Here is a 25,695-nt window from a genome sequence, read left to right as displayed (position 1 = left end):
GACATGAATTAATTTCACCTAAAAATCTCACTCAAATTAAAGTTTTTTATTGAAAATGTTTTGAAGTAACCAAATTCTTATCACTTCACCTTGAATTCGGTAACTGATTTGTACTCATTTGCTGCTATTTTGTCCTTCATAGTGCCAAAATCCATGGGATGTTTTATTATCATGGAATATCCAGGAGCAATGGCATCTGTGACTGGAAAAGCAAAAAACCCATGAGGATCTTTCCTAAAAATGGAATAAAAAGTATATATAATTATGCTAGGAAAGAAAATGATCACTACTCCTTATAACATATCATTTTATGTCATTAACACCAGTTGTCACTTAAAAAAAAAAAGTATCTGCATCCATCTGCTGATATGGGAGAGAGAATTTTGACTTGATTTAAGAATATTTAGTCTGTTTGGAAATATTTTTATTAGGGGTGTCAATTAATTGCAGTTAACTCAAGCAATTAACAAAAACAATCACAATTAAAGATATGTATCGTGATTAATCACAGTTTTAATAGTACTCTTAAACAACTGAAATGTATTAAATATTTTTGGATGTTTTTCTTCATTATTAAACATATTGATTTCAATTACAACACAGTATACAAAGTTGACAGTGCTCACTTTATATTTTTATTACCAATATGTGCACTGTAAAAATGGCAAACAAAAGAAAGTATTTTTCAATTCACCTCATACAAGTACTGTACTGCAATCTCTTTACCCTGTAAGTACAACTTACAAATGTAGATTTTTATTTGTTACCTAGCTGCACTCAAAAACAAAACAATGTAAGACTTTAGAGCTTACAAGTCCACTTAGTCCAACTTCTTGTTCAGCCAATCACTAAGACACCAAGTTTGTTTACATTTATGGGAGATAATGCTGCCCACTTCTTATTTACAATGTCACCTGAAAGTGAGAATAGGCATTCGCATGGCACTTTTGTAGCTGGCATTGCAAAGTATTTATATGGCAGTTTTTCTAAACATTCGTATGCTCCTTCATGCTTTGGCCACAGTTCCAGAGGACATGCTTCCATGCTGACGCTTTTTAAAAAAATAATGCATTAATTAAATTTGTGACTGAGCTCCTTGGTGGAGAATTGTATGTCTCCTGTTCTGTTTTACCAACATTCTGCCATATATTTCATGTTATAGCAGTCTTGGATGATGACCCAGCACATGTTGTTCGTTTTAAGAACACTTTCACTGCAGATTTGACAAAATGCAAAGAAGGTATCAAAGTGAAATTTCTAAAGATAGCTACAGCACTCAACCCAATGTTTTAGAATCTGAAGTGCCTTCCAAAATCTGATTGGAACGGGGTGTGGAGCATGATTTCAGAAGTCTTAAAAGAGTAACACTCCAATGCGGAAACTACAGAATCCAAACCACCAAAACGGAAAATCAAACTTCTGTTGGTGGCATCTGATGCAGATGATGAAAATGAACATGCGTCGGTCTACAGTGCTTTGGATGGTTATTGAGCAGAACACGTTATCAGCATGGACGCATGTCCTCTGGAATGGTGGCTGAAGCACGAAGGGACATATGAATCTTTAGCGTATCTGACACAAATATCTTGCAATGATGGCTACAACAGTGCCATGCGAATGCCTGTTCTCTTTCAGGTGACACTGTAAACAAGAAGCGGGCAGAATTATCTACTGTAAATGTAAACAAACTTGTTTCTCTTAGCGATTGGCTGAACAAGAAGTAGGACTTAATGGATTTGTAGGCTCTAAAGTTTTAGATTATTTTGTTTTTGAACGCAGGGGTTTTTTGTACATAATTCTACATTTGTAAGTTCAACTTTCATGATAAAGAGATTGCACCACAGTACTTGTATTAGGTGAACTGAAAAATACGATTTCTTTTGTTTTTTACAGTACAAATATTTGTAATAAAAAATATAAAGTAGGCACTGTATACTTTGTATTCTGTGTTGTAACTGAAATCAACTATATTTAAAAATGCAGAAAATATCCAAAACTCTTTAAATGGTATTTTATTATTGTTTAACAGTGTGATTAATCGCAATTAATTTTTTTAATCGCTTGACAGCCCTAATTTTTATTTATAAGTCAGCGCTTGAAACTGTTTGTTTATTGATTTACTGGTATGCATTCTGCACTTCACTTGTATTAGTTTTCCTTAAACAACAAAAGATCAGTAGAAATTGTGGTCACAACACCTTGCAGGAGTAACTCTGGTTTTCATCTTTTTGATTCGCATTTTTCTTCTTTCTACTAAAGCAGTTAATTCAGAGTGGTGTTCCTGATCAACTAGTTTTAGAATTAACAGCTGATTAACAGTCTCAAATTTAAAATGTATAGTTTTATTACGAAGGGAGAAAAAATAGGTTCTACTAGTGATTTTTCAAAGACTTGGACTGTACAGAGCTGATATCTTCCAAAAAAAATTATAAAATGAAAAAACGTCCCCTAACCAGTGATTTATCAGCTCATTAATTATGAACTTTTATTTGTATCAGATAGAGAATAAATCGTAAGATTTGACCAGAGATTATTCCATTTTATGGAACAAAAGTTTGTGGTTGGTTTCCAATCCCTAAAATAAGTAATTAATGTACATAAAGGGCCCTAGAACAAAAATCAAATTACAAATGACAACGGAAACTTCTAGTTCCTACTTTTCTAAATGCAGTTAATCATGAATAGTTTCTCTTTCTGGCTCCAGTAAGGTAGCAATGGCGATAAACCAAATTATAAATCAGTCTGAAATGATTCATCCCAAAATGAAGACCAAATTAGAAGATTCTAAAGCAGCATGTTAATAAGCATCAGTTACCATCTACCTATATAACATGCAGACCTACCTTTGCAACTGACGAAGGAAATGCTCTAATAATTGTTGGATGGGTGTGCTCTCATTTTCAGCTGCAATTTGAGAGTGAAAAATATTTATAAAGTTCAGTTGAATGAAAGTATTTACTTCAGAACAAAGTTCATGTTTTATACCTAACCAAGTCTTTAATACGTAGCCCTACAGCCCGAACTCGCTCCAGAAGTCACTCAGTCTTTCATTTCAAGGGCAGCAAAAGCACATAAAATAAATCTATTCCTGACATGCAATAAGGCTTTATTTCCTTATATGTTATTTAATTATATTAAATGAGAAATGTTCATGCAGAATAGAAGTAAAAGAAATACACACACTATGGTGCGTACAGCTACATCATCGTACATGACACACAACCTGCATATTTTATGGCAAGTATTTAACAACAAGGAGTAATATATTCAGGCATCTGTGTAACAGGAAAATGATTTCATATGTGACACCTGACTGTGCAGATATTGCTGCAGAAGTGCTGATTTCTGCATTTCCTCACTTCATTTTATCAGTGCAACCTTAGTGTTCCATTTACAAAAATTTTTGCATTCAGTTTTCCTAAGATTTGGGTTAATTTTTAAAAAATTAAGACAAAGAACAAAAACAGGAGCTAGAGACACAAGTATATTTTAATTACCGCACAGATGAATCTATGAAGTGCACACTGATCCCTTAATGATTGTGCACTTCAAGGAGGGTACACAGATTTAGCAGTTGCAAGAATTAAACAAGCAATATTCTGAATTCTCCTGGAAAGCAGATTAAGACCCACTTCTTACCTGGGTAACAGAGACCCTCTCCCCTTTCCTCAACCAGAACAGGAAGGACAAATGAAATGTTTGGGGAAGCCACATCTCTAGACAGGTGAAAAAGAGCAGCCTACAGGACACATATCACAGTCATCTATTTCAAATTTGCCAGGCTTTCAATGCCCCAGCGTGTTCAGAGGCAGTCAATGTGAATTACCTGTAGGATTATGGCCCATCCTGACAGTAGGCTTACACCCTCAATTTAGGGAGCACCTATAACCTGCCAATTCCTCAATATTGATTTGCTCACTTGATAAGTATAGTTCCAGTCTTTAATTTGCCCTGTCAACAACCATCGTTCTAATCTTATGAAGATTGAAATGAAGCCTGCTAATTTTCATACAGGTCCAGATTTCTGCTAGACATTTACTGAAGTATCTTTCAAGGAAGCGGCCTAAGCAAAGTTAACAGGACACTCAGGAGTGAGATTCCTTTGTCCTGAAGTTTTTGTTGGGAAAGGATTTCTAAGAATTTAGAAGTCTGAAGGAATTTTAAAAAATGGCTTATAAAGATTATCTAAATTTAATATTGAGCATTGGCTCTAGGATCTAAAGGAATTTGTATAGTGAGAAGGGATAAAAACCACACATTACAGGTACATGCACTAGCTGCCTGTTGGCACCTGAAAAGGTTTTAAGGTGATATAAGCCAAATTAATAACTTAATGACTTAGGACCTGTGTACTTGAGAGCCTGCCACAAATAATATCAGGTAGGTGCTTGAACTGAAGCCTGACAATTTAGAAAAGAAAGCTTGCTGCTGGAGAGGCATTCTCCCTTGCCTGTGGATTTGCTCCTGTACTGGTCCAAAATAGTGTGAATTTTCTGACACTTAGGGCGTATTGCAAAGACCAATTTTTGTACAGGACACTGAGGGAAGGGTATGATTTAGAGGTGGAAGAGGGACTTGGGGAGAGCTTATGGACAGGGATTTTGTTATGTTTCATGCTGAATCACTGCTTTGGTGTGGGATCTCTGGCTCTTTTGCTCCTCTTTGCATTTTGTTATTATAGGTTATATTTTCATGTCATGTTAGGAAGTTAGAGAAATGCACAGGTCCTTTATACGTTCAATCTAAATAATTACATGTATCTGCAGTTCACCTTATTCTGGTGCACATACTGCAAACAGCAATACAGGAATGAAACTTAAATATCCTTTTTTTAAATATTTCAAACAGGCAAATGCGCTCTGATGTGAACTTGTGAAGAATTAACTGAAAATGTACTTCTAACTGGCACCTGGGAATGTACCCATCAAGCCCCAAAGGTGTTAAGAGGAATAACTGCTTTTCATACAGTATCTTTCCAACCTGGAAAATCTGCTGAAATCCAAGGATTTCAGCAGAAATCTCTACATACTGCTTGAAAACTTAATATCCTAGTATATTATCAGAAGTATTATTTTAACACTCAGTTATGAAAAATTTTAAACAACATACTAGGAAATTTAAATTTTCCAGTTTTCCCATCTAGTCTTGGCCACTTACCTGGCTGAGTTCTGCAAGCTCTGACTGGGCGATCTGGAGGTGGCTCAACTTCCACTTTTTTCCCAGGATCAAAGTCATCCATTTCTCCCTCAGTATCACACTGCTCTTTCTCCCTCTTTCTCTTCTTTTCTTCCTAATATAGCAATGAGAGGAGATAGTTAAAACAAGACATTCACAAACGGCAGTTCAGGTTCAGATAAAATATTCATACAAAAGCCTTTTATTAAAATAATACTAAGTATCCAAGTGACACCTATGAAAGTCAAGAAATTTAAAGAAAAATATATAGTTTCTTCAAATCCCTATGGGAAAAAAAAACAGACTCCTAGTGCTGAACTGTAAGATGGACAATTATGGTTTAAAGCATAACCTTATACATACTTTCTTTAAAATGATTTCTGTTACTTATACCACCTGTCTGCAAATCATTTCCATTTCTGTATCTAGTCATCTACTTTTTTCGGTTGGTAGTTACTATGCTTCTGCTGAAAAAAATGGCATAAAATGTGTACAAATAATTGCATAATGAAAGAGCACAGTTAACTGTAAAGTTCTGTAAGCCCTAACTGGTCAGCTGTGATACTTCATTCATAGTAACTATAAGATGAAGCAAGAAGCACATAGTTTTGCCTTGTTCATTGCACATTTATTGTCTGGTGCAGTAAGTAGAAGACAGTATGCACTGGGATGGAGTAAGTATGCTGAAACTCAAACTCCACAGTAGAGGCAACTACAAATGCTTTGCAAGATTGGAGATATTTGACAGATCTTCTCCTGTAAGCCTCCATAGCACATGAGCAATCTTGTATTGAATTAGGCGGCCTCACTCCCATTTTTTACTACAGTGCTTACCGATGCATGCTCAGTGCAGCCCTCTTTCATTTACAACATTTGGATCTATCACTGTTAAAAGGTTCCATAACTTTAGACTGCACATCTGCTAATTATGAAGGTCTGAAAATAGTGACTTAGCAAAGTAAAAAAAACAAAACACATTATAGAACACAACACACTTTTCTTCCCTAATGGCTGTTATTCTGTGCAATTTCAGTTTTTTAGTCCCAGGTAATTAGTGGTAATAGAGATGATCAAAAATAAGTTGCAAAAATGTTTCTACAGCAGAAACCATTTTTTCCATTGCCTTGTTCTCAAGAATTTCTGATCCATTTTTGATCAAACTTTCCAGAAAAATTCACTCTCAGGCAGAAAACAAACGTTGAAGATAATTCAAGTCACCGTGCCTAATGCACTACTGGAAGGTTTTGACGAAGAACAGGGAGAGCAGCAGTCACTAGGACCCAAACCACAAAGGTAGGCTTGGAAGGATTAGGTTTTTTTAAATCAGTAAATATTCGTAAATGTTGATTTCATCATACACAAACAAACCAACAAAAAAAAAAGTCCATAAAAATTAACTGAAATTTTCACATAGACAAAGAAAGATATATGCAGCCTGAGGACTTAAATCAAACTCTAATAAGGATATTTACTTTGTATATTTTGACATGTGATGTTGACAATTTATTTTTTAACAGTTCATAAAGTTTTAACTTTCTGAATCTCAAGGTCTACTGTCATTATTTATTGTCTGACTCCTCCCATAATTTCCTATAAACGTGAAAATTTAAACTTATAAAAATTGAAAAAATGGTGAAAAATAAACATTGATATCTGTCAAAACTATCAAACACTGAATTGTGCCAAGCCCACGTATAGGGCTTTGTAGATGAAGAAACATCTTGAACTGCCCTCAGATGTTAACAGGGAGACAATGCAGTATCTGAAACTGTGGTTTAACAAGTATCCTGCGCAACATTGTGCTAAGCAAGAGGGCTGTCCTATTCTGCACCAACTGAAGTGGTCTTTAAAGATAGTCCCACATACAACATATTAACTCATCTGACATGGAGGTGACAAATACACAGATGATGATGGCAAGTGAAGAAATCAAAAAATAGTTACACTAGTTGTAGAGGACTTCAATGGGGCTACTCACATGAGTAAATTTAAAAACACATGCATAAGTATTTGCATTATTAGAGATTTAGTCCTACTCCAACTTCCAAATGCAATTAATTTGGTGAAACAGAACCCTCTCTTGTTTAAGACGACAGAAAATTTGGACCAAAAAAAAAAATTTTTTTTTATAAGAATGAGATAAAAATGTACAAAAAGGCCCCTCGTTGGATTAGAAGTGGTGGAAAGGAAGAAATAATACCGTTATGTTTTAGTTATGCAGCTCAGTCAACTGTATCTTAAACTGAAATGTGCATTTTCATGTGAGAAAGAGACACTTTTCAGATATGACAAGCAAATGTGGATTTGTATCCCTGCATTCTCGAGCCATTGCTTACCTTTCTCTTCCTTCTCTCTTCGTCATCAAGATGCTTTTCTTTCTCAGACTTTTTTTTCTTTTTCTTCTTCTTTTCTTTGTGTCGCTCTCGCTCATGGTCTGACCTGTCATCGTAATAACTTGAATCATGCCCTGATCCTGACAGTTCAGTGACCTCGCTTCCTCCAACTTTAAGAACTAGCTTCAAGGGCTTTTCCAGCGGTTTATCCACATAATCTAAATTAAAGCATAGTAAAAAAAAATTCATAAACACACACAAAAGTTACACAGTAAACAATAATAGTTATCAGACAGTGTCATTCTACTGAAAATTCCATTTGCAAACTCGCATATAGCGTAATTACTGTGAAACGTATATGAAGGAGTTTTAAAAGAAAAAATCCTAAATTGACAGATCTGAGGTAGGAAACAGCTGTACTAAACAGACAAAAATGTTGGCTTCCTTAAACTTGATCTTAGCCACTTTATAATTTTTTATGAATCCTTAGTATTCAAGAAAATAATCTGCTATGTTCTAGAAAACATCAGAAAAATTGTGTAATTGAGTACCAATCCTGAAAACACATTCACACATGCTTAGCTTTACTCACTTGAGTAAGGTAAAGTACAGGTATAAATGTTCGCAGGATCCAGGAATTTAACAGTTTCTAAAGTAAGAATCCCCACAATTCATTGTCTGACAAGAAATGAAATTAAATCAATCTTTTATATTAAAAACAAATATTGTGGCAACTATTTACAGACTGTTTTTTTTAGATCAGCATTTCAACTATTTGCTTAAGTAATTTCCTCTCGAACCACTAAACAGCCAATATTTCATTATTCCTTTTTGTGCTATTGATGCCTGCCCCATAGATTATAACTTTCTAACAAATAAACTATGTTCATGTGAGGCCAAAAGAATTGAAAACATTTTTAAAGACCCAAGACTGTAAACTGCAGTTACTTGATTCTTTGTCAGATGAATTCAATTCACTATCTTATTTAAAGTGGCTCAGGACAGCAGAAATGAAAATGGTACAGTTAATAATCCAAGAGAGAACTGGATAAAAAAAGACTGGTGTCAAAAGCGTTTATATATCTTTAGTTTGTGCATTCCAGAGTTTTTATGGCTGTGTTCAATGGTCCATCTTCTCTTGAATGGCACATAATCATAACTAACACTTATGAAGTTTTTTGTTTTGAACTAATTGAAATCGATGACTTAAAAAGAAAAAAACCTACATTTTGTTTTTAAAAATAAATTTAAAATTAAATTTGAAACTTTGATTACCTATATTAGGGCCTAAACTTACGATCTTATATTAATTTAAAATTAAATAAAATTAATATTAGGCAGCACGTTTGCTACCAAAGTTTTAAAAAAAGTCAGCTCACTGAACTGCTGGAAGTGATTGGCTAAGCACCTAGAACCAGAGTTTGCTAAAGTGCTAAACCAGCTTTTGACAGCAAATATCCTTTTCTGCAGGTGCCAAGAGAATATTTTCCTTTCAGATTATTCAACTAGTTCAGTTAAATGACTAGTTCACTGAAACTTGAGAAACCAATTGGGAATTGAAAAAGCAGGAAAGCTTGTTTTCCTCTTCCAACCTATGAAAAAAAATTAAGTGAGGAGAGGAGAACTACTAGGACTTATCTACACTTAAAACGCAGCAGCTGTGCCACTGTAGCATTTAAGCATAGACACTACCTATACAGATGGGAGGATTTTACTATTAATGTAAATCTACAATCTACAAACTACAATCACCTCCCCAAGAGGAGGTGGGTAGGTCAACAGAAGAAGTATTCCATTGCCTAGCACTGTTTACATGTAGATTTTCACATCTCTGACTGATGTAGTTAAACGGACCTAATTTTTTTAGAGTAGACCAGGCCTTACTTCTAAAACAGTAGTTCTCAAACTTTTGTACTGGTGATCCCTTTTACATCGCAAGCCTCTGAGTGCGACCCCCCCCCCAATAAATTAAAAACACTTTTTAGTATATTTAACACCATTATAAATGCTGGAGACAAAGTGGGGTTTGGAGGGGGAGGCTGACAGCTCGCGACCCCGTGAGGTCCCGACCCCCAGGTTGAGAACCCCTGTTGTAAAATCTCGAAGAACACAGTGACCAGACACAACCAGCTCAACTTACTAATTACTTCCTTTGTTTAATAAATCAGTGCTAAATGCAAAACGTTTTAATAAAACATTTTTTCTTATATAATCAGCACATTTAAGACAATTTTTAAAATTAAGAAAATAAGATGCTTTTTGCGCATTTTAAAATGAATTCCAATATACATACCAGTACAGCCGGTCACAAATCACAAGTAAAAAGTTAATTTAGTAAATAAGAAATGCAACATTCACCATTTTCTAATAGAAAAAATGAAAAATTTAAGACTCTGATTAAATGTATGTTAACCTATATGATTGCTTAAATATGAAAAGATGTAGCATGTTGTCCTAGCTAGCAAAACAAAGTACCAACTTTAGCGCAGAGCTATCTTTAGCTGTAAATCCACATTTTAGTGGTTACCAACCCATGAGAATCAACATTTCTTCAGAAAAAGAACTAAAATTACAAATGCAAAAACACAATTAAGACAGATGATTTAAGCCGAGGTTTCCTGCTTTCTGATTTAAAGCATGATTAAAATTGGTGATTTAAACTGCTCTGATTTAAATCAATCTACTTTGGAGTAATGCTACCCAATCTCTCCTTCCTTTCTTCAGGCTCTATCACCAATTAGTGTACCTGTTCTTTTAAATATAACAGTCCAAATATTTTATGGGAAACTATTTTTCTTTGACCGGTGCAGGTAACTCATCAGCTCCCGGGGAGCTAAAGTATGTGCATCGACCATAGAGGGAAGCTGGGCTAAGCACCTGAATGCACGAAGACAGGTTTCAGAGTAACAGCCGCGTTAGTCTGTATTCGCAAAAAGAAAACACAGCTCACGAAAGCTCATGCTCAAATAAATGGGTTAGTCTCTAAGGGGCCACAAGTCCTCCTTTTCTGAAGGCACGAAGGCTTCACTTTGCCATGTTCGCGCTGAACCCGGGATGTTAGAGAGAGAGAAGGTGGGTGAGCAGAGGTGGCAGGGACACTCCAAAGAGTGCGTGAATGGGGTGCTGGCCTCTGCTAGGGCAGGGCGATGCAGAGCCCCGCTGACTCCACGGGGCCCCGCGGGGCTCTCTCCCTAGCGCACCTGGTACCTGGGGAAGGTACAGTATTAGTCGGGCAGGTGAAGGCGACGCTCATCGCTTGGCTCCGCAGCCTGACGCGTGAGCTGGGCTCGGGGCTAGCGCCGGGGTCTTCAGCCCCGCCCGCCAGCTGCTGCCGTTCATCAGGCCCGTTTCTGCCGCTCCGTTTTCAGCCGCAAACCGCCCCCCGGCGAGCAGGGCCGGCCAGCCCCCGCGCAGCCAGGGGAGAGCCCCAGCACCGCCCGCTCGCCCCGTGCGGGCGGCAAGGCCGGGGAAGGGGGGCGTCCCCCCGCGGCGGCGCCGGCCTCGGCCCAGGCCCGACCCCGCCATGAAACAGGCGCCGCGAGTCCCCGCCCGCGGGCTGAGGAGGCAGCGAGGGGCCCCGCCGCCGCCGCCGCCGCTCCGTGCCGCCGGCTCTCACCGCTGTAGGCGGGGGGCGCGGCGGCCGATCGCCATTCCGCCTTCTCCGTCTTGTGCTTTTTGTGCTTCTTGCCCATGGCGGCCCCGCCGCGGCCGGACACCGCCGCCGCCGCCGCCGCTCGGGCCCCGCCGGAAGCGAGTCAGGAGAGGCGCTTCCGGGGGCGGTTTGTTGGCCGGGAGCGTGAACGTCCGGGGCAGGGGGCAGGGGGCGGGGTTCCCCTCCCCGCGTTTTTCCAAAAGTAGCGGCGGCCGCCGCTTTTCTGCCCCAGCCCAGCCCCTCCTCGCAGCGGCGCGGTACGTTGCGGGAGCTCGCGCCGGGGGATGGTCCGGGACGGAGGCTCCGGCTGCTGCCAGGCGCTCTCCGCGCTGGGGCCCGAGCGGCCCGGGGCCTATGGCGGGGCGGGGGCAGCCCGGGCCGGCGCCTCCCTGGGAGAGCGGGTCAGGGGTGAGCGCAGGGTGGCGTGGCTCGGCTCGGCCCGGCCCGGCTCGGCCCTACAGCGGCCCGTGCGGTGTCCTGAGGACCCGCCTGTGTAACCTGCCTCCGCGCCAGGCCCTGGGGCAGAGAGCGCACCAGGTTCGCACGTGGTGGTGCCTGGTCGGGTCAGCCCTAGGTTCCCGGCCGGGTAATGGCGTCACCGCGTTGGCACGAAGGTCCTTGAGACTGGTACAGCTGGCCCAATAGAGGAGCTAACGCGGATTAAATAATAGCCGGTGTCTAAAGGCGGTAAAGCAACATTTTGCTGTTATCAGTGTGCCCACACAGGGGCTTTTAACGGGTTAATTATTTCAGTGGAAACCACACCCCTAACCACATTAGCTGTGCTGGTAAAACTGTTAAGCGTAGGCCAATGGATTACAATGCAAATTGTCCTGTTAAGGGAGGCAGAGATTAACATGTTAGCTAAATCGTGTGTAAATCGTCTTTTCCTTAATGCAGACAAGGCCAAAGGTGTCGTCTTTCTCGAGTTAATGGGCAACCTGTTCACTCAAGATGTAAAATCTAGGGAGGACAAAGACCTGAGTGGGTGTGAGTTCTACAGCAGAGCCTCCTGGTATCTGCTTCAAGCTGTGTCGTCTGACTGATTTATTTGTAAGATATTCAGGGTTGTTTGTAGCCATGTTGGCCCCAAGGTATTAGAGAGACAATGTGGGTGAGATAATATCTTTTATTGGAGCAACTTCTGTTGGTGAAAGAAACAAGCTTTTGAGTTTACACAGACCTGAAGAAGAGCACTGGGGAAGCTCACAAGCTTCTCTTTCACCAACAGAAGTTGATCCAATAACAGATATTACCTCACCCGTCTAGTGTTTCATTTGCAAATCACCACAGAGTCCACGCCTGCATTGATTCAGTCTCACTGGGTGAGTCTATGCTGCATTTTAAAGCCTCCGGCAGCGTGTCTACAGGGATAGACCAAGGAGCCCAAACTCCTGCCAGAGCCTGAATATCTACACTGCTGTTTTTTTAGCCTGAGCACAAGTCTACTGACTGTAGACTTGGACTCTGACATTCACTGATGTGAGTTTTACAAAACAGTGTAGCTGTACTCTCAGTACTGTTCTCAGATGTCCTCTTGCCAGATGCCATAGTTGGACTGTGCAGGGGTATATCGTGGTGCCCTGAGTAGGAGCACAGGTATGGTATGCTTCAGCCGCAACTGCTGGGTGGGGCAGGTTATTGCCCCTTTCAACAACAGAGAGCAGCTTCTGTATTTGAAGAAGCTGCGGGTACTTGATGAGTCTGACAGAGGACACTGCTTGTCAGTGTAGATACAAATTGATAACCTAAAAAAATTGTCATTTTTATTTACACTTTTCCTTTTAAAAATTCATCTGTTTAAATCTGAAGTTATGACAATTTATGTTAAGGCCTAAACTTACTATAAGCTTTTAAAATCATTTAAATAAATATTCTGTATGAATGTATAAATTCTAATGAGTCCTAGGATGCCGCTTTTAAATTATCTACAGCATCGGGGGGGAAACTTTTGAATTCAACGGAAGCTTTGTGTTAGTATCAAATTCTGCCTTAAGTATGTATCTCTATTATTTTTTAGTCTTTACAACAGAGCAAATGCTGGTATTTACGTTTTTCCATGTTTAAGAATTTTCAGTTTCTGTTGTGCAAAAAACAGTAACAAATGTTGATGGGAAAAGGTATGAAAGAGAGACAGACTAAATTAGTCGTACAAAAGGGCATACTGATCTAATTCAAGGACTGTGTTAAGATCATGCAAGGTAAACAAGAAAAGTGTAGAACCAGAAACTAGTGAACCGAAATTAACATGTTGTGAAGTAGGCCTAATTAGTGGACAAAATAATGAGTGGATGGACTGTTCCACTCACTGCTCCGTTTTTGGGTCCTTAAAGAAAGAGACTTTGGTGGGGCCGGGGAGGAGGGACTCTGGCTACTGGAGCTGCATCTTGGCTGCATCCCCACCATCTCCTGGGACCCCGAACCTTCATCCTAATCCCGAGAGATGTCCTGGCCAGACTGGGCCAGAGAAACCTGATGATGTCAACCTCAGCTGATTCCAACCGAATCACAAACACCACCTGGGATGAAACAGGATCAGACTTTAACAAAAGTTCCAGCCCATCTCAACTGACTTCTTTTCTCTTCCCTAATAGGACAGTTGATACCATTTTTATTTTTTATATCATCTTACAAGACTCTCAAACAATGGGAGTTTTCCTTCTGAAGGCATGGCTACACTGGAAACTTCAAAGCGCTGCCGCGGGAATGTTCCTGCAGCAGTGCTTTGAAGTGCGAGTGTGGTTTCGCGTGAGCGCCGGGGGAGAATTATCCCAGTGCTCCTGGTATTCCACCTCCACGAGGGGATTAGCTCCGAGCGTTGGGAGCGTGGCTCCCAGCACTCTGAGTCTGTCTACACTAGCACTTTAAAGTGCTCAGACTTGGTGCGCTCAGGGGGGTGATTTTTCACACCCCCTGAGCCAGCAAGGTAGAGCACTATAAAATGTAAGTGTAGACAAGCCCTAAAATTCCTTTCCAAATAAAGGGAAAGAGAACAAAAAATGTTGTTAAATATGAAACCGTCACTTAATATTTTATATTTCAAATGCTTTAACTGTTTTTTCCTTTATCTTTAATAAAAGGTTAAAAGAATGTTAATGGTGTGGTTGCCATAGTACTAAGCAGGCTGAGGTGTCTGTTTCCTGAACCCTGTTTAATATTGGACAGTGACTGGGTTATGCTAATATCTTTAACTCCTATATTTCATCTAAATGAATGCAACAGAATAATGAGTTTATAGAGCAGTTTGTAGATATGAATTGCTGAAAGCTAACATAATTCACGTAGCGGTGTGGACTGTGGTATAGAAGTTTGTATATGTTTGCCTGAATTTGAGTATCACTGCTTGAACTGTTACCCCTCTGAAAACTGTTTCAGCTGTTGTTACAAAACCCCTGTATCTTTTTAATCTTTCCATCACTTTTTTCAATTTATGATAAACAGCCCTCCTCCAGAAAGCATTATAGCCACAGATCCACATTCCCACTGGCGTTCCATAAGTATTAACTTGGCCTAATTATTATTAGAACAGGGGGCAAATTCTTTATCATGCTGATGTTTTCACAACTCTTCAAAGGAAAGGCCATTGGGGACACTTCTTTAGTAAACACTGTTGTATATTTTCTTTTTAGGATTGAATACAATGGATGAGGCAGCTGGTGATTTAAAACAGGCACTTCCAAATGTGTGTGATTCTGTGCAGTTACATGTAGAAGTTCATCAGAAATCAAACAGGTTTGTTTTATAGTGTGACCATTTCACAGGTATATGAATGAAGTCTAACGTACCTCACAAGAACTTAATAGGTTTTCCAAAACACAAACTTCATTTAAAAAACTAGTTAAAGGTGGCTAAATACGTGTGCTTACCTATCACACCACAAACAAAACCAATTCACTAATGAAAAATAAAAACTTGCACCAGCCGTATACTAAACTTCTTATTCTTTTCAAGAAATGTGCATTTCACCGACACAAACTTTGACCTTGGATTTTATTTAATATATTTTTATCTTGATATTACTGTCTGAATATTGACAATATTGTGATCAACTGCTAAATATCAACTATTAAGGATGTAAGTATTTTTTCATGAGAATAATATACATGTCTAATAACAAAAATCATGACATTGTCAGGGTGGTAAAATTACATATATGTAAACTTGCGTGTGAGGCTCGTTGTCTAAAGTGTTCATATATAATTTGATGGCTTTTTTCTGGAAGAATGTTGTTTATTTTTTTAGAATAGTTATGATAGTCTGTCTATTTTGGGCCAGAGTTAGTCTTAAATTGTGTTGAAATAGAACTTGGTTGCCAAATAATACATTGTGTGGTCTGTGCAAGATTTATGCAGTCTATAACTATTCATTTCCTAGCTTCTAAGTGCTTTGGACTTAAGTTATGTGACAGAACATTGTTGCTTAATAACTTTAAAGGTTTTTTGAAACCAAGTGTTTTGGCTTTGGTATTCCAGTTTTTACAGCTTTCTCTTTTTCTTGTGAAGGCAAATTAAGGTTATTTTCATGTTAAATAAAATGGGTTGAACGGGTCATTAGATTATTAAATGAAAGGAGTAAGTAGAGTTGGGCAAGATAACTTCTGGAAACAGACATCCGTATTCCCTTAATTGTTCTGAAATTAGTGTTTTTAAAATCAGTGAAAATGTACTGTCTACAAGGGAGACATCACCTTAGTATTTTATAAAGGACATGAAAGCAGTCCTTTGTTATGTACAAGCAATACATTATCTTAGTCTCTTTGCACTGATTTTTGAAGAATGTTTCTGTTCAGTATTGAAGAATTAATGTATGACTGGCTTCTAGACTACATTCGCTGGCTTTTCATATTCTCAATCAGCTTCAGTAATGGAGAATCATGCTATGAATAATAACAGTTTAAAAAATATTTTACTAGCCCTGCCCTGAAAAACTGCTTGTGCACAAGCAAATGTAATAACAAACCCAGAATTCTATATGAACAGACAGGAAGGGGCCAGATTGGCTCTCCCGTGCCAAGAGGCAGTACTGCTTTTTTTGTATCGCCAGTGCAATTCACCTTAAAGCCTCCCACATTCTTGGTGTCCAGATCAACTTGGTAGATTGTTTGAGCAGGTCTTTCACCAGTGACCACGAGTTGTCTCTGGCCAGATATAGACTTATTTTTCAAGCCTGTGGGGTTCACCCCGTAAACCTGTTTGCAACTCGACACAACAGGAATTGTCCTCAGTTTTGTTCATGTGCTGGTCATAGTCCAGGGTCTCTGGCGGTTGCTTTCCTGTTGTCCTGGGAAGATAATCTCATGTATGCATCCTCTCTGGTTCTGCTCCTACCCAGAGTGTTGTTAAAACTCAAACAGTGTCATGCTTGCATGATCCTCGTAGCACTGGCGTGGCCTCATCAGTGTTGATTTTCCACTCCGCTGATTCTCTCAAGCAGGGCTCCAGAACCAGACCTGATCTCCTTAGACCATGGTGCCCCTCCTTCATCACATTCCATGTGCTCTTAGCCGTACAGTGTGGATGCTCTATCATTAATAATTTGGAGGAGGTCTGTTCAAGGGATATTCAAAACATTCTCTTGAATAGCAGAAAACCTTCTTCTAGATATATTTACCCATGAAGTGAAAATTATTTTCTTTGTGGTCTCAACAAAAAAGTGTTTGTCTCCTCCAGGCTCCAATATAACATGTGCTGGACTATTTGTTATACCTGAAATAGCAAGGTCTTGCCATTTGTTCCATCAGGGTATACCTAGCTGCTCACTCTGCTTTCTACCTTCCATTTGATAATTATCCACTTTTCTCCAGTCCTACCTCACTCAGGTGTTTGAAGGGTTATATCTGGGCCAAGTTTATATCACCAAGTAAAGGATCCTTGCTCCCCATGAACTTAAACATGGTGTTAACAAAACTAATGGATCCACCCTTTGAACCTCTGTCTACCTGTTTTTTGCTGTATCTTTCAGTAAAGGTAGCCTTTTTGGTGGCAATTACCTTAGCAAGGAGAGTAGGAGAATTGATACCCCTGGTGTCTGATCGACCATATACAGTCTCTTACAAGGACAGGGTATACTTACACCTTCATCCAAAGTCCCTAACCTAAGTGGTTTCTCGTTTCCACATTAATCAGGCAATGTATTTATCAACTTTCTTTCCTAACCCTCTTCCTCATCATGATGAAGAGGGATGCCACACAGATGTTAGGGAGTATTTGTATTTTTCTTGCATAAGACTAAACCATTTAGGTCATTCTCACAACTGTTCATAGCAACTGTGGACAGGATGTAGGGCCTTCCTGTCTCATCCCAAAGAACTTTGTTGTGCATTTCCTCCTGGATGTGTTTGTGCTACAATATGGCCAGTGTAATTCCGACAAGCAGGGAGCTAGAATATTCAACAAGATCGCATGCAGCCTCTGTTGCTTTTCTTGCTAAAGTGCCTATACTGGACATTTGTAGAACTGCAACTTGGTCATCAGTACATATTTTTGCATGTCATGGTGCTATTTTTTTAACAGTCTAGAGAGAGTGCCAGATTTGGATGCATGTGTAGTCCTTCCATCATTATTTCGGTAAACTGTGATTCCCACCTTTTGGACTGAACTGCTTGTGAGTCACCTGAAGTGGAATGGAAGAAAACACGTTTACTAACCTGTAACTGATGCTCTTTGAGATGTGTTGTGTGTGACCATTCCATGACCTGCCCTCCTTCCCCTCTATATTGGAGTCTGTCCAGTAAGAAGGAACTCAGGGGAGGAGAGCGCGCGTGCGCTCTGGCCTTTATACCATTGTGTAGCAGCACGAGGCAGCAGAGAGCTCAGGAGGTGCCCTGATGGGTACTGGGAATGGAAAAATCTCCGGTGCTAGTGCACTGGGTGTGAATATACCTTAAGTGGAATAAACGTGAAACATAACTCAAAGAACCATAGTTACAGAACCGGTTATAGCAGTTTTTCTGTGGTGTATATGACCATTAAGTTTCACACAAAAGTGTAAACGTGCTTGAAACCTGACTCATTACTCCTGGGGGAATTCTGTGCCACTGCATGTACAGAATTTGTGCAGAAATTAATACCTTTGCACAGAATTTCCTTTTCCTCCTCAGAAATGGGCTGGAAAGCTGCTGGCTGCCACGAGGGGCCACTGGACGCGGCAGAGCACAGCTCGCAAATAGAAGACACTGCCAGGGGGTGTGGGAGGGAGCTGGAGGGTTCCTGGCAGCTGCAGTTTTTTAGTACACCCTGAAGGAAGTAGGCGGCATGCAGGAATCTCCATACAAGCCTGGGACTCGGCCTCAGGCTGTTGCTCCCTCTGGATTCCGGGGTGGAGGTGTGGGGGGCAAATGTCTTGGTTGGGGGAGGGGGGGGGCGGCTGGGGTCTGGGTACCCCGTAGCTGGGCTCTGAGGGGTAGGTGGTGTGTGCAAGTGTCTAGGCTGGGGGTGCCCTGCAGCTGGGCTCTAGGGAGAGAGGGTATGGGTGTCTGGCTAGATTCTGAGAGGTGGGGCAGAGAAACAAGAACTGGGTTGTCATAAGGGTTTCCTTAACTCTCTCCTGGAGGAAGATTTTTTTGTGTCCGTACTGTTACAGACATAGTTGCTGAAAGATATTTTGAAATTAATTTAAACTGGTGTGATTATATAGTTAGTTTGACAAATAAAATATGCAGAATTTTAAAATATTGTGCACAGAATTCCCCCAGGAGTAACTCTTACGTCAAGCTGTTTCAGTGTAGCTTCTGCTAGTACTTTCTGACAACTGATAGCTTAATTTTTGGCAAGTATTAGAACTACGGCTGTCAAGCGATTAAAAAAAATTGTGTGATCGCTCAATTAAACAATGATAGAATACTATTTATTTAAATATTTTTGGCTGTTTTCTACATTTTCAAATATATTGATTTCAATTAGAACACAGAATACCAAGTGTATAGTGCTCACTTTATATTTATTTTGGATTACAAATATTTGCACTGTTAAAAACAAAAGAAATAGTATTTTTCAATTCATCTCATACATATACTGTAGTGCAGTTTCTTTATCATGAAAGTTGAATTTACAAATGTAAAATTATATACAAAAAACTGCATTGAAAAATAAAACAGTGTAAAACTTTAGAGACTACAAGTCCGCTCAGACAAACAAACTTGGTTACAATTTGCAGGCGATAATACTGCCTGATTCTTGTTTACAGTGTCACCTGAAAGTGAGAACAGACATTTGCATGGCACTGTTGTAGCTGGCGTCACAAGATATTTATGTGCCAGATGCGCTAAAAATTCGTATGTTGCTTCATCTTCAACCACCATTCCATAGGACATGCATCCATGCTAATGATGGGTTCTGCTCGATTACAATCCAAAGCAGAGCGAACCAATGCAAGTTCATTTTCATTATCTGAGTCAGATGCCACCAGCAGAAGGTTGATTTACTTTTTTGGTCTTTCGGATTCCGTAATTTCTGCATCGGGGTGTTGCTCTTTTAAGACTTCTGAAAACATGCTCCACACCTTATCCCTCTCAGATTTTGGAAGGCACTTCAGATTCTTAAATCTTGGATTGAGCGCTGTAGCTATTTTTGGAAATCTCACATTGGTATCTTCTTTGCGTTTCGTCAAATCTGCTGTGAAAGTGTTCTTAAAACAAACATGCTGGGTCATCATCCGAGACTGCTATACCATTAAATTTATGGCAGAATGTGGATAAAACAGAGCCGAAGACGTACAGTTCTCCCCAAAGGAGTTCAGTCATAAGTTTAACGCATTATTTTTAATGAGCATCATCAGCATGGAAGTATGTCCTCTGGAATGGCAGCTGAAGCACGAAGGGGCATACAAATATTTAGCATATCAGGCTCGTAAATACCTTGCAGTGCTGGCTACAAAAGTGCCATGCAAATGCCTGTTCTCACTTTCAAGTGACATTGTAAATAAGAAGCCGGCAACATTATCTCCCATAAATGTAAACAAACTTGTTTCTCTTAGCGATTGGCTGAATAAGAAGTAAGACTGAGTGGACTTGTAGGCTCTAAAGTTCTACATTGTTTTGTTTGTGAGAGCAGTTATGTAACAAAATCTACGTTTGTAAATTGCACTTTTATGATAGAGATTGCACTACAGTACTTGTATGAGGTGAACTGAAAAATACTATTTCTTTTATAATTTTTGCACTGCAAATATTTGTAATAATATAAAGTGAGCAGTGTACATTGGTATTCTGTGTTGTAATAGAAATCAATATATTTGAAAATGTAGAAAAACATCTGAAAATATTTAATAAATTTCAATTGGCATTCTATTTAACAGTACAATTAATCGCGATTAATTTTTTTTAGTTAATCGTGTGAGTTAACTGTGATTAATTGACAATCGTAATGAGTACACTTCTTATCCTAGAAAAAGTCAGTATTTTCCATGTTCTGTTTATAAGCCCTTTCGGGAAAAGACCTTTTAAAAAAAAAATAAATAAAATCTCTTTGTAGGTGTATTAACCTTGCATGCTGCCAGGCATATCACTGGTGCTTAATAAATAATGTTGCTTCTCTCTTATTAGCACCTCAAAGAAAGAAGATATCAGGCTGAGTGTCTTAAAGCTGCTAAACAGACATAACATCGTTTTTGGTGATTACACATGGACTGAGTTTGATGATGGTTTTCTGAACAACAATGTGCAGTCAGTGTCAATTGTGGACACAGAGCTAAAACTGAAAGAAAGACAGGTAACCAAATTTTTGTAAAGATAAAAAGGATAAGATTTTTATAGAAAAATGTTTTCAATTTGCTATTAAATTATAGTAATCTGTTTAATCAACAGATTACTCTTACTCTTAGCTTTAGCCTCCTGTATTCTCAGTCAATTATTTCTCATATTGTATGTTTTATTTTTGTTTCTTTCAAAATTGTCATAGTCTTGCATGTGTAAAACGTAAGTCAGGAACCAGTACAGCAGCAATCACTGCACTGCAAAAGATGGATACAAATTTCCGAGAACTGTTTCTTTTCTTCTTCACAATGAGGCAAACAAGTGTGTGTGCTGTTTTTACATTAGAGGCCAAAAGACAGACATTGAGATAAACTAGCCGAAAACCACACATTTTAGTTCATCTCCTGGTGATGCAGTATCAAGCGCTCATATTTTCAATTAAACAAATCTATCTCTTTTGCTATGTAACACAAAATATAAGTGTTGCATGGCACAGCTGTTTTCAACACTTTCATTGGAGCAAAAAGATGGGGAAAAATATGGTGTAATAAAAATAAATGTGTAGTAAAAAATGTAGTAACAAATCCTGAAAATACCCACACTTACAACCTGTTTTCCAAATTTAATTCTGTGTGTCTGATTCTTTCATGAATTGACCTGAAGAATCATAATACTTTTCTGGTGACAGACAAAACGTGTCTGATTTCAATAGGCAAAACTATATTTACCCTGTCACATAATACTAGAACAATGAAAATTAAAAGGCTGCCAAATTTAAAACTGGTAAATGGAAATACTTTTTATGCAATAGGTATTTAACCTGTATAACTTATTTTCATAGGATGTTGTTGAGGGTAAAATGTGATGAGGATTCGAAAGAGTAGACATGTATATAAACGAGACTATTCATGATTACGATAGGTAGTATAAATCTTCCAAGGAGTCTAACCATCCTGCTGGAGCGTATGAGACACCCACTCTGCTTGGGGAGTCTCCTCCATTTAAGACTCTTTAGACTTTTTAAAATGTCATCTGTATAAATTTAATATTTAAGTCAGGAGTGGGGAACCTGCAGCCCACGGGCTGGATTAGATCCCCTGCTTCATTTCATCTGGCCCACGGCAAGTCTCTGTGCTGCGAGCCAGAAGCCCCGAGCCTCGTCCCCCTGCGGCGCAGGAGCTGCGAGTGCTGGCTCGTCCCTCTGTGTGGGGAAGCTGGGGTTGCCAGGCCATTAAAAGTCCGGTCAGCTCCCAGAAGCGACCGACTTGTCCCTGCGGCCCCTAAGAGCAGGGGCGATCAGGGGAGCTCCACATGGTGCTCCCGCCCCAGTGCTGGCTTGGCAGCTTCCATTAGTTGGGAACCATGGCTAATAGTAGCTGTGGGGGTGGCATCTGCAGGCAGCAGGCACTGTGCAGAGCCCCCTGACATGGCGGCTGCTTCTGGGAGCCTCAGCGTCCTCCCCTGCTTCCTGCCCCCATTGCTCCTCAGCTGCGGAGGGGAGGGGTAACTGTACAGGGAGCTGCTCCCCCATTAGCCCATCCCCCATACATCCTGACCTTCTATACCCAGACAACCCTGCCACGCCTCACCCTGTACACCCAGAAACCCCTTAGTCCACCAGACCCCCTGCCTCCGGATCCTCACCCCTGCACCCAGACCACCGCCCACTGAGCTCCCTACACTCAACCCCCCCCACCCTTTGCACCACTCTAAGCCCACACATCCAGACCCCCACCTCCCCAAGTAGCTGCACCGAGACCCCCCCGACACTCATATCCCTCTGCTGAGCCCCAACCATTTTCACCTGGAGCCCCTGCAGAGTCCCATTGCCCCTGTACCTGGAACCCCATACTCCTCCCCCCCCCACAAGCCTCTGTGCATCCAGATCCCCCTCACACCTAGACCGCCCCCTGCCCCCCGAGCTGCCTGCACCCAGATTGTCCCACACACAATGCTCTCACCCCACACCGAGGAAGTTGTATAACCCAGTATAGAATAACTGTTCATTTAATGTTCATAGAATTGTTACAGATTATTACATAGTAGTTCCACTTCTGTCACAGCTCCCCTTTAGCATTTCAAAAAGTTTGTTTCTCTGTGCAGTAAAGTTGCACCAAAATTAAAGACTAATAACCAAGTGGGATTTTACTAAGAAATAATTTGCCAAGAATTGAAGGGAAGTGCATCTAGCTTTGCAACCAGTGTAAAGGGGTAGGGGGAGCAACTGGTGAATTTACTTTCAGTGTTTTACTTTGTTTCATGTTTTTCCTAGTGTCTGTGATTTATAATTAGCTGCAGTAGTTTAAGGGTTTAAACTGGAAAATAAACTAAAAACCCTGGGCTTGGTAAGCTGGTCAAGTGACTGCCTATTTGACCATGGTCAGATATTGCTGTATGTTCAGCAAGACTACTCTAATGTAGGCCTTGTCGTACCTTTTTGATTTCATCATGGTACCATCTGTTTGCAAGTGTACTTCTATGTCTTGATCACTCACTTTACTACATATTAATAGCATCTGTTGGGGAAAAAGGTGAGCTAATTGAAAGTTGAGCATCTTGACTGGCTGGAATCTTCTAGAACAGTGATACTCCAACTGTCTCCTGCAGCTCTTTGCAGCACAATATTAATATTCTCTGTGATTTTAATTATTAACCAACCAGGATGCTTTTACTATGTTACTAAGCAATTAAGTTATCAGCTTGCACTAAGTTATTAACTTATTTGCTGTGAGAATAATATAAACCAAATATTTCCCCTGACATTCACGCTACTGTGGCTCTTTTGGATAGTGCTGGTAGCTAATTTGGCTCCTGAACAACTCAGGTCTGAGTATCACTGTTCTAGAACAAACATTGTAAATTTGCATATATTTGTATACAGGTCCTCAGTGTACTTGATGGTTTAAAAAGCACATTAAAGAAGTTTAAAAGTTGTGGTCCCTGCTGTGAAGAGCTTATAGTCTAAACTGACTAGACAAACATACCGCAATTAACTTAGAAGGAAGTGGTAGAGGGAGAGGAGGGTTCATGGTGGTTAAACCTCTTCCCCCGAACACAGAGAAAAGATGCACAGCCAGTAAGCCTCTCTCTTAACAAACAAAAGTATCATGGCTGCTAACTCCTTCCATACTTCCCCCACCCTCAACAAAACAAACAACCCACATTTAATGCCCACGTAAATAAACCCCCTCTCAAACATCCCTCTCATAACCTCTCCCCTGCCCACATGTATTACCAGCCAAACCTTGCTGATAATATTAAAAGTTCTATGCTAATGATGTGTGTGACGACATTTCTCTGTAGTGGTCCCTCCCTGACTCTTCTGTTCCCCCTCCTTGTGCTATTTATGAGTCCATTGTGTTTGATGCAGGGAGGAGGGGCTGCCAAAGCCCCTCCTCATCTGTGAGACTTGGGAGTCTGTATGGGTCCTGGGAGGAAGAGGGCAGCATGTTCAAAAATATTTTGATTGGCTGGAATCTTCTCGAACAGCAGCAGTTAGAAATAGAACTGAATGGCCACTGATTGATGGAAATAAGAGATACTTCATAACCTAGAGAGCATTCCATAAGTAGTAATCCATTAATAAAAGGGACCATAATAAATTATGCAGAGTTAGGGAAAGCCAAAATCACTTTTATGGCAGTTTTTTACTATACGTGAATGTGGAAAAACTGTTAAAGCGAAGAGCAAGTTCTTTTCTTTTGAGTATGTGACACATAGATGAAATGGTTGTGATGTCCAGCTACTGTCAAAGATAGATTATTGCAGTCAAACAGCAGGAAAGGGAAAACTGGTCTGGTTTAAAAAAAAAAAAAAAAAATTCTCTGAATTCTGCTTTCTTTGGCGACATCGTCAGGAAGCATAGAATTTTTTTGATGAAGATAGTTTTACTTTCACTGCCATTCATCTCACTAATTACATCATCTTCTAATAAGAATTTTGGTACTCCATCTGCTTCAGCATTGAAAACTCCTACTTCCTGAAAGTCTTCAGATGTTAATCAAACTCATTTGATGAAAGAGGATTGAGGATAGAATATCATGGTCAGAAAAAAAACTTGACCAATACGTTTGCTAGCAGTATTTATGCTAGCAGTACATTATTTCATATAATTAAAAATCCATATATGCTAGATTTTTTTCATAAATCATAGCCAATTTATAAAGGGCTAAATAGGAAACAGCTTGCAGAAAGTCTTCTGAATACTGAAGCAGATGCCATGAAAGAGAGTTGGTGTGTTCTTCTTATGTAAACTCCTCATGTGTCTCTACTGTCTGATGAACGGAGCGATACTCATAATGAGGGTGTTATCAATGTCATGGGAACAACTCTACAACTAGTGTTTTATTCCAATGCACAATTGAGCATTACCACACAGCCCAATATATTGCTGACCTGCTTAAAAATGTAACCAATGAATTGGGTCCTGGGAGGATTATTTTGGTTGACTGACAATGCAGCTAATATGAAAGCTGCTTGGTGTGTGTTGATGAATGAATAGCCACCCTGTCTGTATATGGATATGCTGCCCATATGTTGCAGCTTTATATTGGTGATGTTGGAGACCGGACAACTTTGTCATCATGTGAAAAATGAAAAGAATTGTCAAGTTTTTCAAAAACAAAGAAGTCCCAAGAACCATTTTTCAGCATCATTTGGCACAGCACTTGGCTTCATCCACACTGAGTAAGCCTCATTGTACTTGTTTTGCATCTTCCATTAAATATCTTCAGAGATCTTTAAAGATATGCAAAAATCTTCAGATATGCAACAAGGCTCTTCAATCAGCTGCTGTTGAAGAGGTGGCTGGGTGTTGCCCCTAAGTAATCTTCACTGATATTCTT

General features: G+C 39.9%; 2 protein-coding genes across 14 annotated transcripts in view; one reads left to right on the top strand and one right to left on the bottom strand.

Annotated features, from left to right (window-relative positions):
* The window catches only part of BRD9 (bromodomain containing 9), a 55,139-nt gene extending 43,859 nt beyond the window's left edge, over window positions 1-11,280 (bottom strand). For all 6 annotated transcript variants that reach the window (XM_073332563.2, XM_073332564.2, XM_073332566.2 and 3 more), the window contains exons 1-5: window positions 11,125-11,280; window positions 7,512-7,726; window positions 5,158-5,290; window positions 2,844-2,904; window positions 90-234 (exon numbers count right to left, since the gene is read on the bottom strand). In XM_073332563.2, the coding sequence (XP_073188664.2) occupies window positions 90-234; window positions 2,844-2,904; window positions 5,158-5,290; window positions 7,512-7,726; window positions 11,125-11,200 (630 nt within the window). In that variant the 5' untranslated portion in view covers window positions 11,201-11,280. The remainder of the gene's footprint in view (window positions 1-89; window positions 235-2,843; window positions 2,905-5,157; window positions 5,291-7,511; window positions 7,727-11,124) is intronic.
* Window positions 11,281-11,308: 28 nt separating this feature from the next.
* TRIP13 (thyroid hormone receptor interactor 13) overlaps window positions 11,309-25,695 on the top strand; it is a 45,382-nt gene continuing 30,995 nt past the window's right edge. For 4 of the 8 annotated variants that reach the window (XM_073332573.2, XM_073332575.2, XM_073332574.2 and 1 more), the window contains exons 1-3: window positions 11,309-11,417; window positions 14,790-14,892; window positions 20,702-20,867. In XM_073332573.2, coding sequence (XP_073188674.1) covers window positions 14,801-14,892; window positions 20,702-20,867 — 258 coding nt within the window. In that variant the 5' untranslated portion in view covers window positions 11,309-11,417; window positions 14,790-14,800. The other 4 variants (XM_073332578.2, XM_073332577.2, XM_073332571.2 and 1 more) reach the window with 4 other exon arrangements.

Source organism: Lepidochelys kempii, chromosome 2 (assembly GCF_965140285.1).
Source record: "Lepidochelys kempii isolate rLepKem1 chromosome 2, rLepKem1.hap1, whole genome shotgun sequence".
Classification (NCBI taxonomy): Eukaryota; Metazoa; Chordata; order Testudines; family Cheloniidae; genus Lepidochelys; species Lepidochelys kempii.
The sequence above is the reverse complement of the archived record's forward strand: the minus strand, read 5'-3'. Positions and strand labels throughout refer to the sequence as shown.